This window comes from Armigeres subalbatus, chromosome 2 (genome assembly GCF_024139115.2).
Source record: "Armigeres subalbatus isolate Guangzhou_Male chromosome 2, GZ_Asu_2, whole genome shotgun sequence".
Lineage (NCBI taxonomy): Eukaryota > Metazoa > Arthropoda > Insecta > Diptera > Culicidae > Armigeres > Armigeres subalbatus.
Genome location: NC_085140.1, coordinates 70,285,987 through 70,300,776, shown reverse-complemented (window position 1 = coordinate 70,300,776; position 14,790 = coordinate 70,285,987). Strand labels below are relative to the sequence as shown.

General features: G+C 39.4%; 1 protein-coding gene across 13 annotated transcripts in view; it reads right to left on the bottom strand.

The window, feature by feature from the left end:
* Nucleotides 1–368: 368 nt before the first annotated feature.
* The window catches only part of LOC134208942 (hepatic leukemia factor), a 250,100-nt gene continuing 235,678 nt past the window's right edge, over nucleotides 369–14,790 (bottom strand). For 11 of the 13 annotated variants that reach the window (XM_062684900.1, XM_062684901.1, XM_062684902.1 and 8 more), the window contains exons 6-7: nucleotides 1,140–1,220; nucleotides 369–1,030 (exon numbers count right to left, since the gene is read on the bottom strand). In XM_062684900.1, the coding sequence (XP_062540884.1) occupies nucleotides 1,004–1,030; nucleotides 1,140–1,220 (108 nt within the window). In that variant the 3' untranslated portion in view covers nucleotides 369–1,003. Of the gene's footprint in view, nucleotides 1,221–14,790 lie in introns of all 13 variants that reach the window. The other 2 variants (XM_062684903.1, XM_062684904.1) reach the window with 1 other exon arrangement.

The window sequence follows — 14,790 nt, the reverse complement described above, 5'->3', positions numbered from 1 at the left end:
AACTATACAGCTATTTCTATGTGTTTCATTTATTCGAACCGACAACGGTTCACTTAAAAATTAATTAAAAACGACTCGTCGCCTCATTTGTATTGTATGATTAGCGCATTTTTTTCCTTGCCTTTTTGTTAACTCTGTCAAACTTAAATAGCTCTACCACTCCAGAGAAACGCAACAAAAGAGAACCAGCTTTGACAAACGAAAACGAAAACCTAACGCAGTGTAAATTTAGTTGCTCCATTGACTAAAAACCTTAGTACGATTACTTCAACCATTTTACACAATTTTTCCTAATTTGATGATGCTTCATGCTTCGGTAAAATATTGTATTTTTTTTCTCTAAAATTATTCAACAAAAATCCAACACGTGTGTTGCGTACGCTGCAAGCTTCGCGAAAGCGTCCTGTCCGCGCCCAAAACGGACGATTGGCTTGGCATAAAGTGTGTCTGTGTGAGTGTCTGTGTCTGTGTGATGCATCTAAACAAAGTTCGCCAGCTACCGTTTGTTCAGCTACTGTTGTTTTTTTCTTCCTTTCACTACTTTTTCTGTTTCCGATTTAGTTTTGCATTTTTCTTTATTTTCACTGTACAACTACTCTAAGCTTCCGGGTTCAAAGCTCGCTTCGAACCCCTCTTCACTATAATCAGTTTCCACTTGTGTTTTTTTTTTGGTAACGATGTTGATGCATTTGCATTGTTCGCTTATTGTTTCGCTTAATTTTGCTAAAAATGTTCTCGCTCACTCACACTCGTTCATCATTTGCTCGCACTCTCAACGTCGCGCCGTCCTTGAAGCTGCTTGGAGTTGCTTTGTAAATCGTTGCTGTCTATTGTTTGCTGCCGCGGTTGCCGATGCTGCTGCTGCTGTCATTATCACTACTACTGCTACTGCTGTTTGCTGCTGCTGCCGATGCTGCTGCTACTGGTGGTTGCTGTGATGACTTAATGGTGAATTTTTTTTTTCTTAGTACGCTGTTTCATCCGGGTCGCATTGTTTTCTACTTTATGTTACTCTTTGTTGACGTTTTGCCTTGTTTTCCCATTTTTTGTTGTTTTGGATGTTGTTGTTGGAGGTGGTATTTGTAATGGTGGACGTGGTACGTTATTAAACTAGGGATGACGTTGAGTTATGATTATACCTCTTGGTACTTGGATAAACGGGCACGAAGTTCCATGTTTTCCTGTTTTAGTTGTTCCACTTCTCGGTGCAGGTTCATGTTCTAAAATGGGAAAAAATATATTAGAAAATGCTGCCTAGAAAATTAATCATACAATTTATGGAGGATATCAATACCACAGTGTAAAAAAATTACTCTTTGTAGCTATCATTCATTTGATGTGGTAAAATCATTAAAATTTTCAATGAGAAATGATCAGTTTTGTAGATTTGTAATCAAACATGCTGCTACAAAGCTGACAATTCTTATTTGCTGGTCTATTAAAGGTCAATAAAAGGATCCATGTATTATTTTAGAAACTAGTAGAATCAGAGTTGAAAGTTTTGTTGATAAAGCAAAAAATATATAAGAACTGATGCCCTCGGATTCTTCACATACTCTCAAGAGCTTCCTCTAAAATCTATAATTCTTAACGTAATAGTAGATATTGTAGTGATGTATTTATAGAATTCATGAATTCTTCCGGATGTAACGTGTTTGGTGGTCACTGTCTTTGCTTCATACGCTAGATGAAGGCCCTCAGTCAGTCCGACGCAAACCAATCAAAATAGGCTAAGCTTTACTTTGTTAACCTTAGTAAGATGTTGGGGTCAATATGACCCAAAACGAAACTTCAAAGTAGAATAACTTTTTACCTGATAATCCGATCGTTCTGAAATTTCTTGACTTTTAATATTTTGTGGAAATGAAGCATCTGACATGAGAAAAGTATTTTAAGGTGCAACAGGAACGACCCCACAAAAAAAGTTACGAATAAGATGTTAGGGTCATATTGACCCAGAAATGTAAATGCTTATAAAACAGTCAAATTAGACCCGAATTACAAAGTTTATATACCGTTCTAAAGATAAACTCATCAATTTTGTGGCTATGTGGTGATATGCTGGTTCTGGAGACAATGGCCACCGGGAAACGACATACACGGGGACCTTGTCGGTCATATAAGGGGAGCATAAAAATCGCTCCATATATGCCATTCGATCGCTAATTCTTCATATATTCTCTTAAAACGGTAATGTATGGTCCATTATAGGGCTTCCGACGAAAGTGGCCACTCCTAGTACATGCAAGGTGCCCCCGGGGAACCCGCAGGAGGGGACATTTCCGTTTTAGCACCAAAATATGCCGTGCGGCGGCTCTTTTGTCATGATTCTCCACCAAATAGATGATTATGCGCTTGAAATCGATAAGTGACCACATTGGCAACGCCTGGAACCTATGAGGGGGCCCCAGGGAACCCTTAGAAGGGGACATTTCCATTTTTACACCAATATAAGCCGTGCGGCGGCTCTTTTGGTGTTTTCCCATCGAATAGATGGACGTGCGCTCGAAATCGATAAGTGACCACATTGGCTACATTTGAAACCTATGAGGCTCCCTCGGAGAACACGTAGAAGATGGCATTTCCTTTTTTTCACCAAAATATGTCATGCGGCGGCTCCTTTGTCGGGTTTTTCCTCCAAATTAGTCGCCTTGAAATCGATTATTGTCATATTGTCCACCCTTAGAACCTATGAGGTGCCCCTGGAGCCCGTAGAAGAGTACATTTCCATTTTAACACCAAAATATGCCGTGCGGTGGCTCTTTTTTGTTATTTTCTACCAAACAGATGGTCATGTGCTTGGAGTTGATTAGTGATATTGTCTACTCTCGGAACCTTTGAGATGCCCTGCGAACCCGTAGGAGAGGACATTTTCATGGTTATATGAAATGTACTGTGCCGCTTGCGGCAGCTCTATCTTCGTCTATCATTGTCTACCCTGGCCACAAGTCTTCAAAAAGTTGGTTATGCGCTTGAAATTGTTCTTCATTTGAAATTGGGTATATTGAGTCAAATTAAAAAATAGTTTCTGGGCTACTGTGATGATTCCTTCGAACAGCTCTCCAAGGATTTTCTATTGCGCATCTCGATATTACCATTAGTCGATGGTCCCTTCAATATCGACTCATAGAAGTTTGAGGTTTTCACCGATCGCCGTGGACAATGATATGAAAACGCAACATTTTGATATAAAAAAATCTCTCTTTCTGTGAGACTCCTGCGGGTACCTTGTAGGTTGTAGATATTAAGTTCAGAATGAATGACCTATTTGATAGAAAAAAAAAACAAGATTAATCTACCTAGTGGTGATGGTGCCTTTATCGTTCGTTCAAAAGGGTTGAGAAATATATAAGAAAAGTCTAATATAACACTAATAGGTAGATAGCTCTTTTTTTCATATTTGTTTATTTGCATTCTAAAACTTTCTGCTGAACGCAACTTATTGCAAGCCAATCGGATGAGCATAAGTGCCAGAAAAGTGATTTTCCCATGTAGCTGCTGAAATTAGTATTTTGGCCATAACTTCGGAGCCCATAGTCCGATCTGGCCAATTTTCAATAGGAAACAATAGGGCAGGATTTTCGTCGAATGCTATTTACTGTGAGCAATTCGGTTGAGGATAAGTTCCTCAAAAGTGAGTTAGATTTTGTGTGCACAGACACTTTCAATGAATTCTGCAAGGCACTCCACAATTACCGAAATTGGGCCTGGGGTTCCCCCGGGTTGATATTAGATTTTAAGAGCATTACCAACTATTTGATGGAAAATTATAGTGAAAGAGCCGCTGCACGGCATGTCTTTAAGGGCCGATGTCCACGTAAAGTTTTTTAACGCTGCTTGCACGCCTCGTTCACGTAAGGTACCCACACGACCACATTTAATGCCGGATACCTTGCGTGGACGCGGCGTGCACGCAGCTTGAAAACACGCTACGTGGGCATCGGCCCTAAGTAAGAGTAAGAGTAAGAACGGAAATGTCCTCTCCTATGAGCTCCACGGCGGTACTTCATAGGTTAAAAAAGGGGAAAATGTGGTCACTTATTCATCTCGGCATAAAAACGGAAATGTCACCATCTACGGGTTCCCCGTGGGCATCTCATTGGTTCCAAGAGTGGCCAATGTGGTCACTTATCGATTTCCAGCGCATAATCATCTATTTTGTGAAAAATCATGACGAAAGAGCTGCCGCACGGCATATTTTGGTGTTAAAACGGAAATGTCCTCTTTTACGGATTCCCCGAGGGCACCTCATAGGCTCCAAGAGTGTCCAATGTGGTCACTTATCGATTTCGAGCGCATAATCATCTATTTTGTGGAAAATCATGATGAAAGAGCCGCAGCACCGCACATTTTGGTGCCAGAACGGAAATGTCCCCTCCTGCGGGTTCCCCGGGGCGCCTTGCATGCACCAGGAGTGGCCAATGTGGTCATTTATCGATTTCAAGCGCATAACCATCTGTTTGGTGGAAAATCATGACAAAAGAGCCGCCGCACGGCATATTTTGGTGCTAAAACAGAAATGTCCCCTCCTGCGGGTTCCCCGGGGGCACCTTGCATGTACCAGGAGTGGCCAATGTGGTCTTTTATCGATTTCAAGCGCATTATCATCTATTTGGTGGAAAATCGTGACGACAGAGCCGCCGCATGGTATATTTTGGTGCTAAAACGGAAATGTCCCTTCCTGCGGGTTCCCCGGGGGAACCTTGCATGTACCAGGAGTGGCTAATGTGGTCACTTATCGATTTCAAGCGCATAACCATCTGTTTGGTGGAAAATCATGACGAAAGAGCCGCCGCACGGCATATTTTGGTGCTAAAACGGAAATGTCCCCTCCTGCGGGTTCCCCGGGGGCACCTTGCATGCACCAGGAGTGGCCACTTTCATCGGAAGCCCTCTCATGGACCATACATTACCGTTTCAAGAGAATCTATGAAGATTTAGCGATCGAATGGCATATATGGAGCGATTTTTATGTTCCCCTTATATGATCGACAAGGTCCCCGTGGAAGTCGTTTCCCGGTGGCCATTGTCTCCAGAACCAGCATATCACCACATAGCCACAAAATTGATGAGTTTATCTTTAGAACGGTATATAAACTTTGCAATTCGGTTATAATTTGACTGTTTTATAAGCATTTACATTCCTGGGTCAATATGACCCCAACATCTTATTCGTAAGTTTTTTCTAATATCCGAAGAAGGTTAAAATAAATACATAACATAAGCTTACACTTCCCTAATAACCGTCAAACAGAATTGATTGATTTATGGCTACTGCAAAACCTCCTTAGGTAAATAAAAAATAAAAAGGATAAAAGTAAAAAAAGGGAGCGTTATTTCAAATTTTTGGCCTAAAAAGAGGGAGTGCTACTTCAAATTTTGAGCGTAAACAAAGTTTGCAATCTTTTAGGTAAGCAAAGTTTGATATTTAACTTAGTTTAAATCTGAAGATGTATCTTCTACTGGCACGGCAACTGCTGGGTAAAGCGTTCCATTCAAGGTTCCATTGGTATTTTGCATACCTGAGGGAGTAAAATAGACCCCACCTCGCGGTCCTTAGCCTCTTACCCAGTTACTCCTATCCCTACCTCCTCGTGGTGCTGGTCGAGATACGAGCAATCTTATGGAAGATCGGGTATCCAACCCCGGTGGGAACTATGGTCATATGCTGGCATCAGGGCCGGATTTAGCCGATAGGGGGCCCCGGGACCGACAGCTTGTGAGGATCCAAATCCAAATGTCAAACCATCATCAACATGTCTTACATGCTCCTTGCCTTTGCGAATGACGGCGACATCATTGCTGTAGATCGCAGAACAGTGGAAGACGCCTTCGTGTCTGGGAGACTGTAAGAATGTGTGGAAATAAGTTGTGAGCTTCGTGGCCGTTCGCATAGCAACGTCAATCGTCTAGAAAAGGGGCTCCCAAGTTACGAAATCACTTCATTATTATTTGCTTCATTCTCACCAATTTCTTATTCTATTTGATTTGGATTTTGAATAGATTTGGATTGGCTTCAGATTAGTATAAATTGAATTGAATTTGGAATGGATTTGCATTGGATTGTGATAAGATTAGATTCATTTAATAAAATCTCAAAATCAAAGTCGAGTCAAGTACAAGACACTGAAGACGGCCTTACTGTTGAGGTCGAAATACGTATCTGTCAGGATACAATTAAGTGGTGGAATTCAATGGGATTGTTTAAACTCGTCTTATGACAGGTGAAAACATTCCACTAAAAAGCTCAAAATAATTTTCTTATCAAATATGTTGATTTTACTCCTGAGAAGGACATCAGGTTCGGCAATAAAGTTTTAACTTTCATGGTTAACAAAAGAAGGCAATAGACTAAAAAAAATTGTTCACTGATCATCCATTTATAACCTTAGTTCAAATCTAAAAGCTTGAACAGTGTTGGTAAAATTATTCAAAAATCTCAATCATCGAACCCTCCTGTGCGAACAAACTCGTTTGCGAATTAGATTACGGAAGAATGTGATGCTGAAAGCCGCGAGAAGATTAGATTTAATCAGGAAATACAAGGCAGGTAAACTCTATTCTTCTCGCGGCTTTCAGCATTACAGTCTGTATTTAATTCTACAAGACCTCAATAAGTATCATAGTTCTTCATCGTAAATGGTGCTATCAGCTCCAAATTACTGTTTTACAATGTTTCCCCATACATTTTTCCAAATAAACTTCCAATGAGTTTAGCACAAACATTTACCGTCTTGGCTGAAAATTTGTCCAGAGCATCAGAGTATCAAAAAGAAGGGAACAAGCGGGCGGCCCATGAAAAAAAATGAAAAAAGGTTTTTTCCATACTAATTTGAGCCACCATACTGGTAAAACACTATTGTCGAATTCGTTTTTAAAAAGTTCCAACCTAGGTTGGAACCAGTTCCAACCTAAGTGCTGTCAAAGTGTTTTTTTATTCGCTCAGGTTGGAACCAGGTTCGCACTAGTTCCAACCCCAAAGCTGTCGGGTTCGCACTGTGTTGTTTCACGGTTTCGCACCGGGTTCACCAATACAACTGTACTTCAACTGTCAAAACCACGTGGGTGGGTGGGACTGGGCGGAATAAACAAGCAGAAGGGAGAAACGAAACTGTCTGTTCATTAAAATAAAATGCGCGCTAAAAAATTTTTTTTCCGGTAATTTTGTGATATTTGTTATTAAACTTTTAAATGAAATTAATCCGGTACTGTTGTTTAGATTCAGTTTAAAAAATAATTATCAGGGAAGTTATGTATTCGTAAGTTCATTCAGATTTTCCTCACAGATGGTGTCCTAAATTAGGTCGGTGGATGGAATTTTGAGAATTCCCCTTGAAACCCGTTTACAAAATCCGCTAAGAATTGTCAGAAAAATATATTTGAGGAATACCGAAAAGAATTATTTCTTTTGCAGAATTTCTTTTGAAATTCTTCCAAAAACTCTTTTGAGCGTTTCAGAATATTCTTCGGGAATTCTGCCAGAAATTACTTCAGAAATTTTTTCAGTAATTCTTCCTTGATTTTTTGGCGATATCTTTCAGGCATTCCTCCTTATTTTTTTTCCAAGGATCCTTTCGAGATGAATTCCTTTGGAAATTCTTTTAGGAATATCTTTGCATACTGTTCCAGGATTTTCTCTGGAAGTTGCTACAAGAATTTATTTGGAAATTCCAACAATATAAGTCTTCTAGAATACAGGAACTTACTCGAAGTTTTCTTCAGGAATTGCTTCGCGAATTTCGTACATAAATTCCCCCGGAAGTACCTTGAGCCATTCCTCCGGGAGATTCTTGAAAATTGAAAATGCACGGGGCCCAAAATCCGGCGGAAAATTTTCCCGAGGTGTGAGGCTGAGTGTCCTCCGAAAATAAACTTTTGCAGAAATAGATGATTTTTTGTAGAATAAAAAATCTCTTTTACATGAATTCTATACGGAATTCTTGGTATTAAAATGTGCACGGGATTATTGAATATAATTAAATAGGGGAACTGTTCCCATCTCTATCTCACTGAACATATATTCATCTCATCGGGAAACAAAGAAATGCAGCACCAATTTCGTTACCTCTTTTTGTCAACATGCGTGCTCACTGCTGAGAGAAATAACAAAAATAATAAACAATCCAATTTCCTTTCAATTGCTTTGTTTTTGATGGGATGAATATCGGAGGCATGAGATGAATTCCAGGAGCAGTTTTCCTATCTACATCCACCCAAAAGTAAATTCCACTATCCGCACTGCCAGTGCACTGGATATCCTATGGATCATATGTTTCGAATCAAAACAAACGCGATGCTACGCACACCAACATAAACTGACAGATGGAACTGAAAATGTTTTTTTATTCAGGGTTCGGGTTGGCACTGACCCAGGTTTAAAAACGAATTCGACATATGTCAAAAGTAAATAAAGTAAAGTGGGGCAAGAGTACGCACTCAGTTTTCAATCGAACATGTATGACGATGATGATGATGATGCTGATGGTGGTCCCGCCACATACCCCTACAAAGGTTTGAGCTTAACGAGTAATCTTTAAAAAAATAAAGTTATCTTTAATAAAGCTTTTTTGAAAAGTTATGGAAAAATGGATTTCAAAAAGTGCCTAGGCAATACGCACCACCGTAACCAAACACGTTTCATAGCCCTTCATTAGTATTTTATCTATCCCATAATAAAAAGGTTACAAATCCTTATGTGCTTGACATTAAAAAACCAACATAAGTTCATTTAAGCAGGTGTGAATTACATTTCAATAGTTTCCATATAATTTGGAAACAACTGCTGCAAGCTCGCCGCGTTTGTTTCCAGTTGGTAAGGGCATATCGTCCTGCCTACACTGGGGCGTATTGACCAGTGAAACTTCGTGGCCGAAAATCGTTACATTTTTGGAGATAAAAGCAATTTTATATCACATTAACCACTGCGAAAAGTTATTTTGTTGCCCAACTGAGTGTTCCAGTGCAAATTTTGCGGACAGTATGCTCCAGAATGTTGAGCAAACAAACATTAAAAGTTACATCAAAACTGTAGCTTTTTGTATTTTGCAATTATTTTCATTATGTAATACAAAATTCACGTAGTATGATGGTTTTACTAATATTTAAAGGTACCTACTGATTTTTACCCTTAGTTAGTTTTAGTTTTCTAGAAATCAAAGGGGGGCGTTTTGACCAGGTGTGGCGCATTATACCGTCTTACCTAGCCCTTAGCATGAAGGATATAGGATGATTGATGTGGATATTAGAGATTCGACCACGGATATTGGAAAGTTGCGGTTTGAATCCCACCATCAATACACAGTGGCAAAAATCGTTTTTAGCCCGATACCTTAGCAGGTTATTTTTGATCATAATTTGATGCAAATATGCTCTCACTGCTATGCAGAATATTATAAACCTTTAATTTTTGCATGAAAAGCTTAGTCACAATGGGTTGGCGACACAATGCACCAAGCGTCTCCATATGCCTGTATGCTTATAAGATGAACATGTTTAAAACTTGTCGGCATGAAACGTGACCAATCTACATAAGTAATGAAATTGAAAACTTGGCTTCTTCGACAAAGTTGTTCTTAAGAAGTTGAAGACATTTGTGAAGACACAAACCTTATTTGTTGTTAAATGGAAACAACAATTTTTTCTCAATTTTTTTTTTTCAAATTAATTTATGAAAAAAATGTGGCTTAGGTCATTTTGAGAGTTAAGCGAGAAATATTGCCATTTCGGACATGGTACACGAAACTGACGCATGGCAACGTGTTGCAGTGCATGCAATGCTAATCATCCCTCTGTCGAATGCTATATTATGGAGGAAATCAAACCAAAATGCGTGAACTGTGGAAACAATCATCTGGCCACGGTCAGGAACTTCCCAAAACGTGCCGTTATTGACTTTAGATATTTAAGCTCCTGAAACGTGTACATTGAGAATGGTTAGCCCCATTTATTGTGTTCTCTGTACAATTTCGCAAGTTCTAGTCAATCACGGAGTAGCAAATACAAATTGTGCGGTTAAAATGCTCATACTCATGCTCATTCAGAAAAAGTCATCGACGAAGAGTAAATCAGATCCTCATTCTTGGCATGTTCATTATTGTGAACGGCTGCTAGGGAGGATCTGATTATCCATCTCGACCACGATGCCCAAAATGAAGAATGCCTTCTATGTATGAGAGCTTTAATAAAGCTTATGGAGAGTGCCCAACACACGAAGTAAAGATTGGCATCGGGGATGCAAACACGCAGATAGGAAGAAAAAGTTGTTTCCCTGTCTTTGGTAGGGAAAGGCCTTCATTGCGCTTCCAACGATAATGATCTGCGACTTGCATCCTTTGCTGCTCAGCAGTACCTATTTCGCACGTCAGAATATCTGCAAACACACCTGGCAACATCCAAGTGGTGACACATGCTCACGGATAGACTACGTGTTGATCAACGGACGGCATTTCTCGGACGTCATAGATGCAAGGTCCTTCAAAGGCCCGAACACTGCATTGACTTGGAACATTGACATACAAGGGTATGTTAGGAAAATTATTTTGAGTTTCTTAGTGGAATGTCTTCACTTGTCATAAGACGAGTTCGTACTATCCCATTTAAGATTTTTCATTTTTCAGATTCGAGGATTTCGATGGAATTTTGTGGCCCTTGCAGCCTTGAGTAGTCTACCTACCTTAGTAGGGGAGAACAGTGCATAATGCACCTCTGGGGCAAAATGGCCTTACTCATCTGATCACTCATATAATCTTTTGAATGGATATTATCACCACAATTCAATGTTAGTTATTGATTATTGAGCTGCAATGGAAAAAAAATGAGCAAAATCCATTCATTTTCCCTTGATTTTAACGATTAGCCAATTTTCACCCGTAAGATTGTCGTTCAATCCTTGAACAAACAACCATGCGTTCACCATTATCTTAAATGCAATTGAGCCATTTCACACCACCATTCGAACGTTTTCCCCCGGGTCCATTTTTAAAACATTTTTTTCAAATGCGTTAGAAAGTCATGAAAACCTTCTTGTTTTGAATTGGAGACAATTGTAAAATGTAGCTAGCTTTGTAAATTCTGAATCTACACGTTGAAATGGGTCGATTTTCTAGTTTGTATTGGTGAAACCATCGGAAAAGCTTGAGGGGTGCATTTTGGACTGTTCGTGGACCGTTGGCAAATTTCCAATTTCCAGTTGAGTCTATAGTTGCAACAGGATTATACCAGCTCAACAGCCTTCCCAACTCAAACAGTCGCATTCTTGACTTGGCTTTTGTTAATGAACCGAACGATATCGAACTTGTCGAGCCTCCACCAGCCCTCCTCAAAATGGATAACCACCATGATAGGCTTTCCGTTCTTCACATTAACGTTAAAGATGGACGCATGGATTACGCAGAAGACCCAGATTATATTGACGACAACAGCTGTAATTTTCCTGAGCTAACCGACGCACTCTCTAGTATAGATTGGACAGACATCATTCACGCTACAAACACGGATTGTTCGGTACGTATGTTTTATGAAAAACTGTATCTCACGCTTCGAGAACACGTCCCGCGTCGACGAAAAACACAGCTAGCTTTTAAGCAGCCGTGGTGGACCAATATGCTAAAAGAAAGGTGTGGAGGAAGTCAACGCTTGCTTGTGTTAGTGTGATGTAAAAATAAACAAACAATGGAGGGGAAGTTGGTGACGTCACACCGGTTCATAAATCAAATATATTGTATGAACACTCTGTAATCAAATGGTAATTCAAGGCTGTTTGTTCGTTATACATCAACCATAATTCAGTATGATAGTCAATGGACATCTCTCAAATATTCACGCAGCTTCAGGTTTAATTGAGTTTTTTCAAAGTTGCTATAGTGGGTAATTTTCGTTTGTTTGAAAATGGAAAATATTTGCTTTAATGGAAAATATTTGGGAAGAATGAGTTGTGATATGAACCCACAGATAGCAAACATAAAAAAATATAACATACAGAATGTACCATGATGATTATCCGTATTGCAAGACTCGTCAGATGTATCAATGTGATTTGAGATGGAATTTTCATCACAATAGTTTTGAATCAATTGCGATACTAACTCCGCTCGAGTTTTTCGAGCTGCTCTCTGCGACCGCGCTGAAAGTATTTCGGAAGAAGTTGAGCGAATTGAGGGAATAACTGAAATATAAACTGAATTATTGATAAAATTCAAAAATCCTGGACCTAGGAACTTGCCATGCTTGGATAATATCTGTTTTGTGTTTTCCATGTAACAGTTTTCGTAATCACTTCTTGAAGAATGTGAAAGAGAGCATAAAAACAAATTTGTCGAATCCTTAATACCACAAAACGACAGCCACTGACGACGAAGGATAGCATCCTTCGGAAAAGTGTGAAAACTGACCGGAAGGCCAAGCTTCGTCACACAGTATGAGGATATTTTACACTTTTGAATGCACAGGCCGGCATCTTCTCCTAGCGTTAGAAATGGAAATGGTAAGAAACAATTTTCAAAATTCTCGCTTTGACTCGCTACAAGAAAACTAACTTTGTGACGTCGTCACTCGAAGGGGAAAATGTGGTTGCTATGGGAAAACTAACAGCGCACTAATACAGCGTAGCCAGTGAATACTACGCAAAATGATTTCCACACCTTTCTTTTAGCATATTGGTGGTGGACATCTGAGTTGCATTACCTTCGAAACGTAATTATGAAATCCCGTAAGCGTTATTTCAAAGCGCGTACACCCGACAATCGTTTCAATCTACGCTCACTTGGATTGCAGCACAATAGTTGCCAAGAAGCTGCATTTCGATGATATATACTTCGAACGGAAGCATCAGCGAAGCAGAGTCCAGGATCGTTTTGGTCGTACATTCGTAACCGTAAGAGTAACGACCGAATTCCAGGTGAAATGACGTACAAAGGATTCAAAGCCGACTTTCCTAGCGACTTGGAAAATCTGTTCGCCGACTTTTTTGAAAATGTATACAGCACTACCTCACCATTATTTTCCACGGACAACATGTAGTCATCTCCTATATACGACTTAAATTCCCCCCTCTAGCTGTAAGACATAGTGAAGTGCTGAACACCTTGCGGAATCTGTATGCCACAAAAGGACCCGGTGTTAACAATATCCCTCCACTTTTCTTGAAGAGTGTACAGTATCACTGCCAACTCCGTTGACGCTAATTTTTAATCGGTCCCTTAATGAGCGCACATTCCCCGCCGCATGGAAGATAGCTTCAATCACGCCAATTTTCAATCAAGCAGTAGAAAATTACAGAGGAGTTTCAATTGTATGCAGCCTGGCTAAAATTTTTGAGGAATTAGTACAGAAGTCTCTATATGCAGCGTCTCAACAGTTCATCTCTGAATCTCAACATGGTTTCGTCAAGCATCGCTCGACCACAACAAACCTAATGACGTACGTGAATTTCCTTTCGGCAGAAATTGAAAATCGACACCATGTTGATGCCATATACTTCGATTTTTCGAAAGCGTTTGACAAGGTTCTGCACGATCTAACGATTGACAATTGACATTGACATTGACATTGGCTTCCCCGATTGGATAACTGGATGGCTACATTCTTATTTATCAGGAAGAACAGCATCTGTGAAAGTCAACGGAGCAAATTCCCGCAACTTTAGCATCATGTCAGGTGTCCCATAAGGTAGTGTGCTGGGACCACTGATTTCCATCTTGTTTGTGAACGATTTGTGCTTCCGTTTGAAATATGTCACCTGCTATACGCCGATGATCTAAAAATGTACAAGGTAATATCCTCACATCTCGACTGTCAGGATATCCAGAACGATATAGAAAAACTTCAAAGATGGTGCACGGAAAACGGAATGGAGATCAATGCAAAAAAGTGCAAAGTAATATCGTTCTCCCGTCGTCAATCCAGGATAGAGTTTGAATAAGTAATGTATGTTATGTATGACTCTTCTGTTTCTACTCTTGAAAATTATGATTTTTGTTTCCAAATTGTTGACTCGTGGTCTATTGAAATCACAGAAAGGAAAGCCAAGTTTAGGTTAAATGAAAAATAAATGTCCTACCTTTTGATGGGATCACAATTGTTCAGTTGCCTTGAAAAATAAATCAGAGGCTTTTATAAAATGTCTTCGTGTAGGGTTTAGAGAAAATTATAGCTTATTCCGCAAAACCGAAGCACAATTTGTTCGTATTTCAAAATTTCCAAAAAGAAATTATTTAAAAATATTATGATTATTGGATAGACAAATTTGCTTCTAAAATTTGTCCTGATTCCGTTCCCCAGTTTATAAAATTTAAAACCCAAACTTTTAGTCGATGCACAACATGCAATTGAGTCAATATTTTAATTTTTTGAAATAAAACAAAAATTTTCCATCAAGATTTCATCAATGCCTCTAAAAGATGATTAAAATTGGGTTCCATTCCACTTTTTTTTTCGGAATTTTGAGGGCTCAATTTTGAGAAATATTTACATAATTTTACAGCATAAATTTAAGAAAAATGTGATTCTTAAGGTAATGTTTTAAAAGAATAAAATTAAAAATTGTTCATTTCAAACACCTCAAAACATTGGCAAGATCGGACCATGACCTCAGAAGCTATTGCCAGAAACAATTTGATACTGTATTGAAATAATACAAAATTGTATGATTTCAATAATATTATAATACAAGCGAATGGTCATGGGTTCGATCCCCAGCCTCTTAACCAAACCATCGTCAGTAGTCGGATGCACAGCCCACGCGGTAGCGTTTCGAGGAACGCGCTTCGCCCTCATGGCAACCTGATTACGACT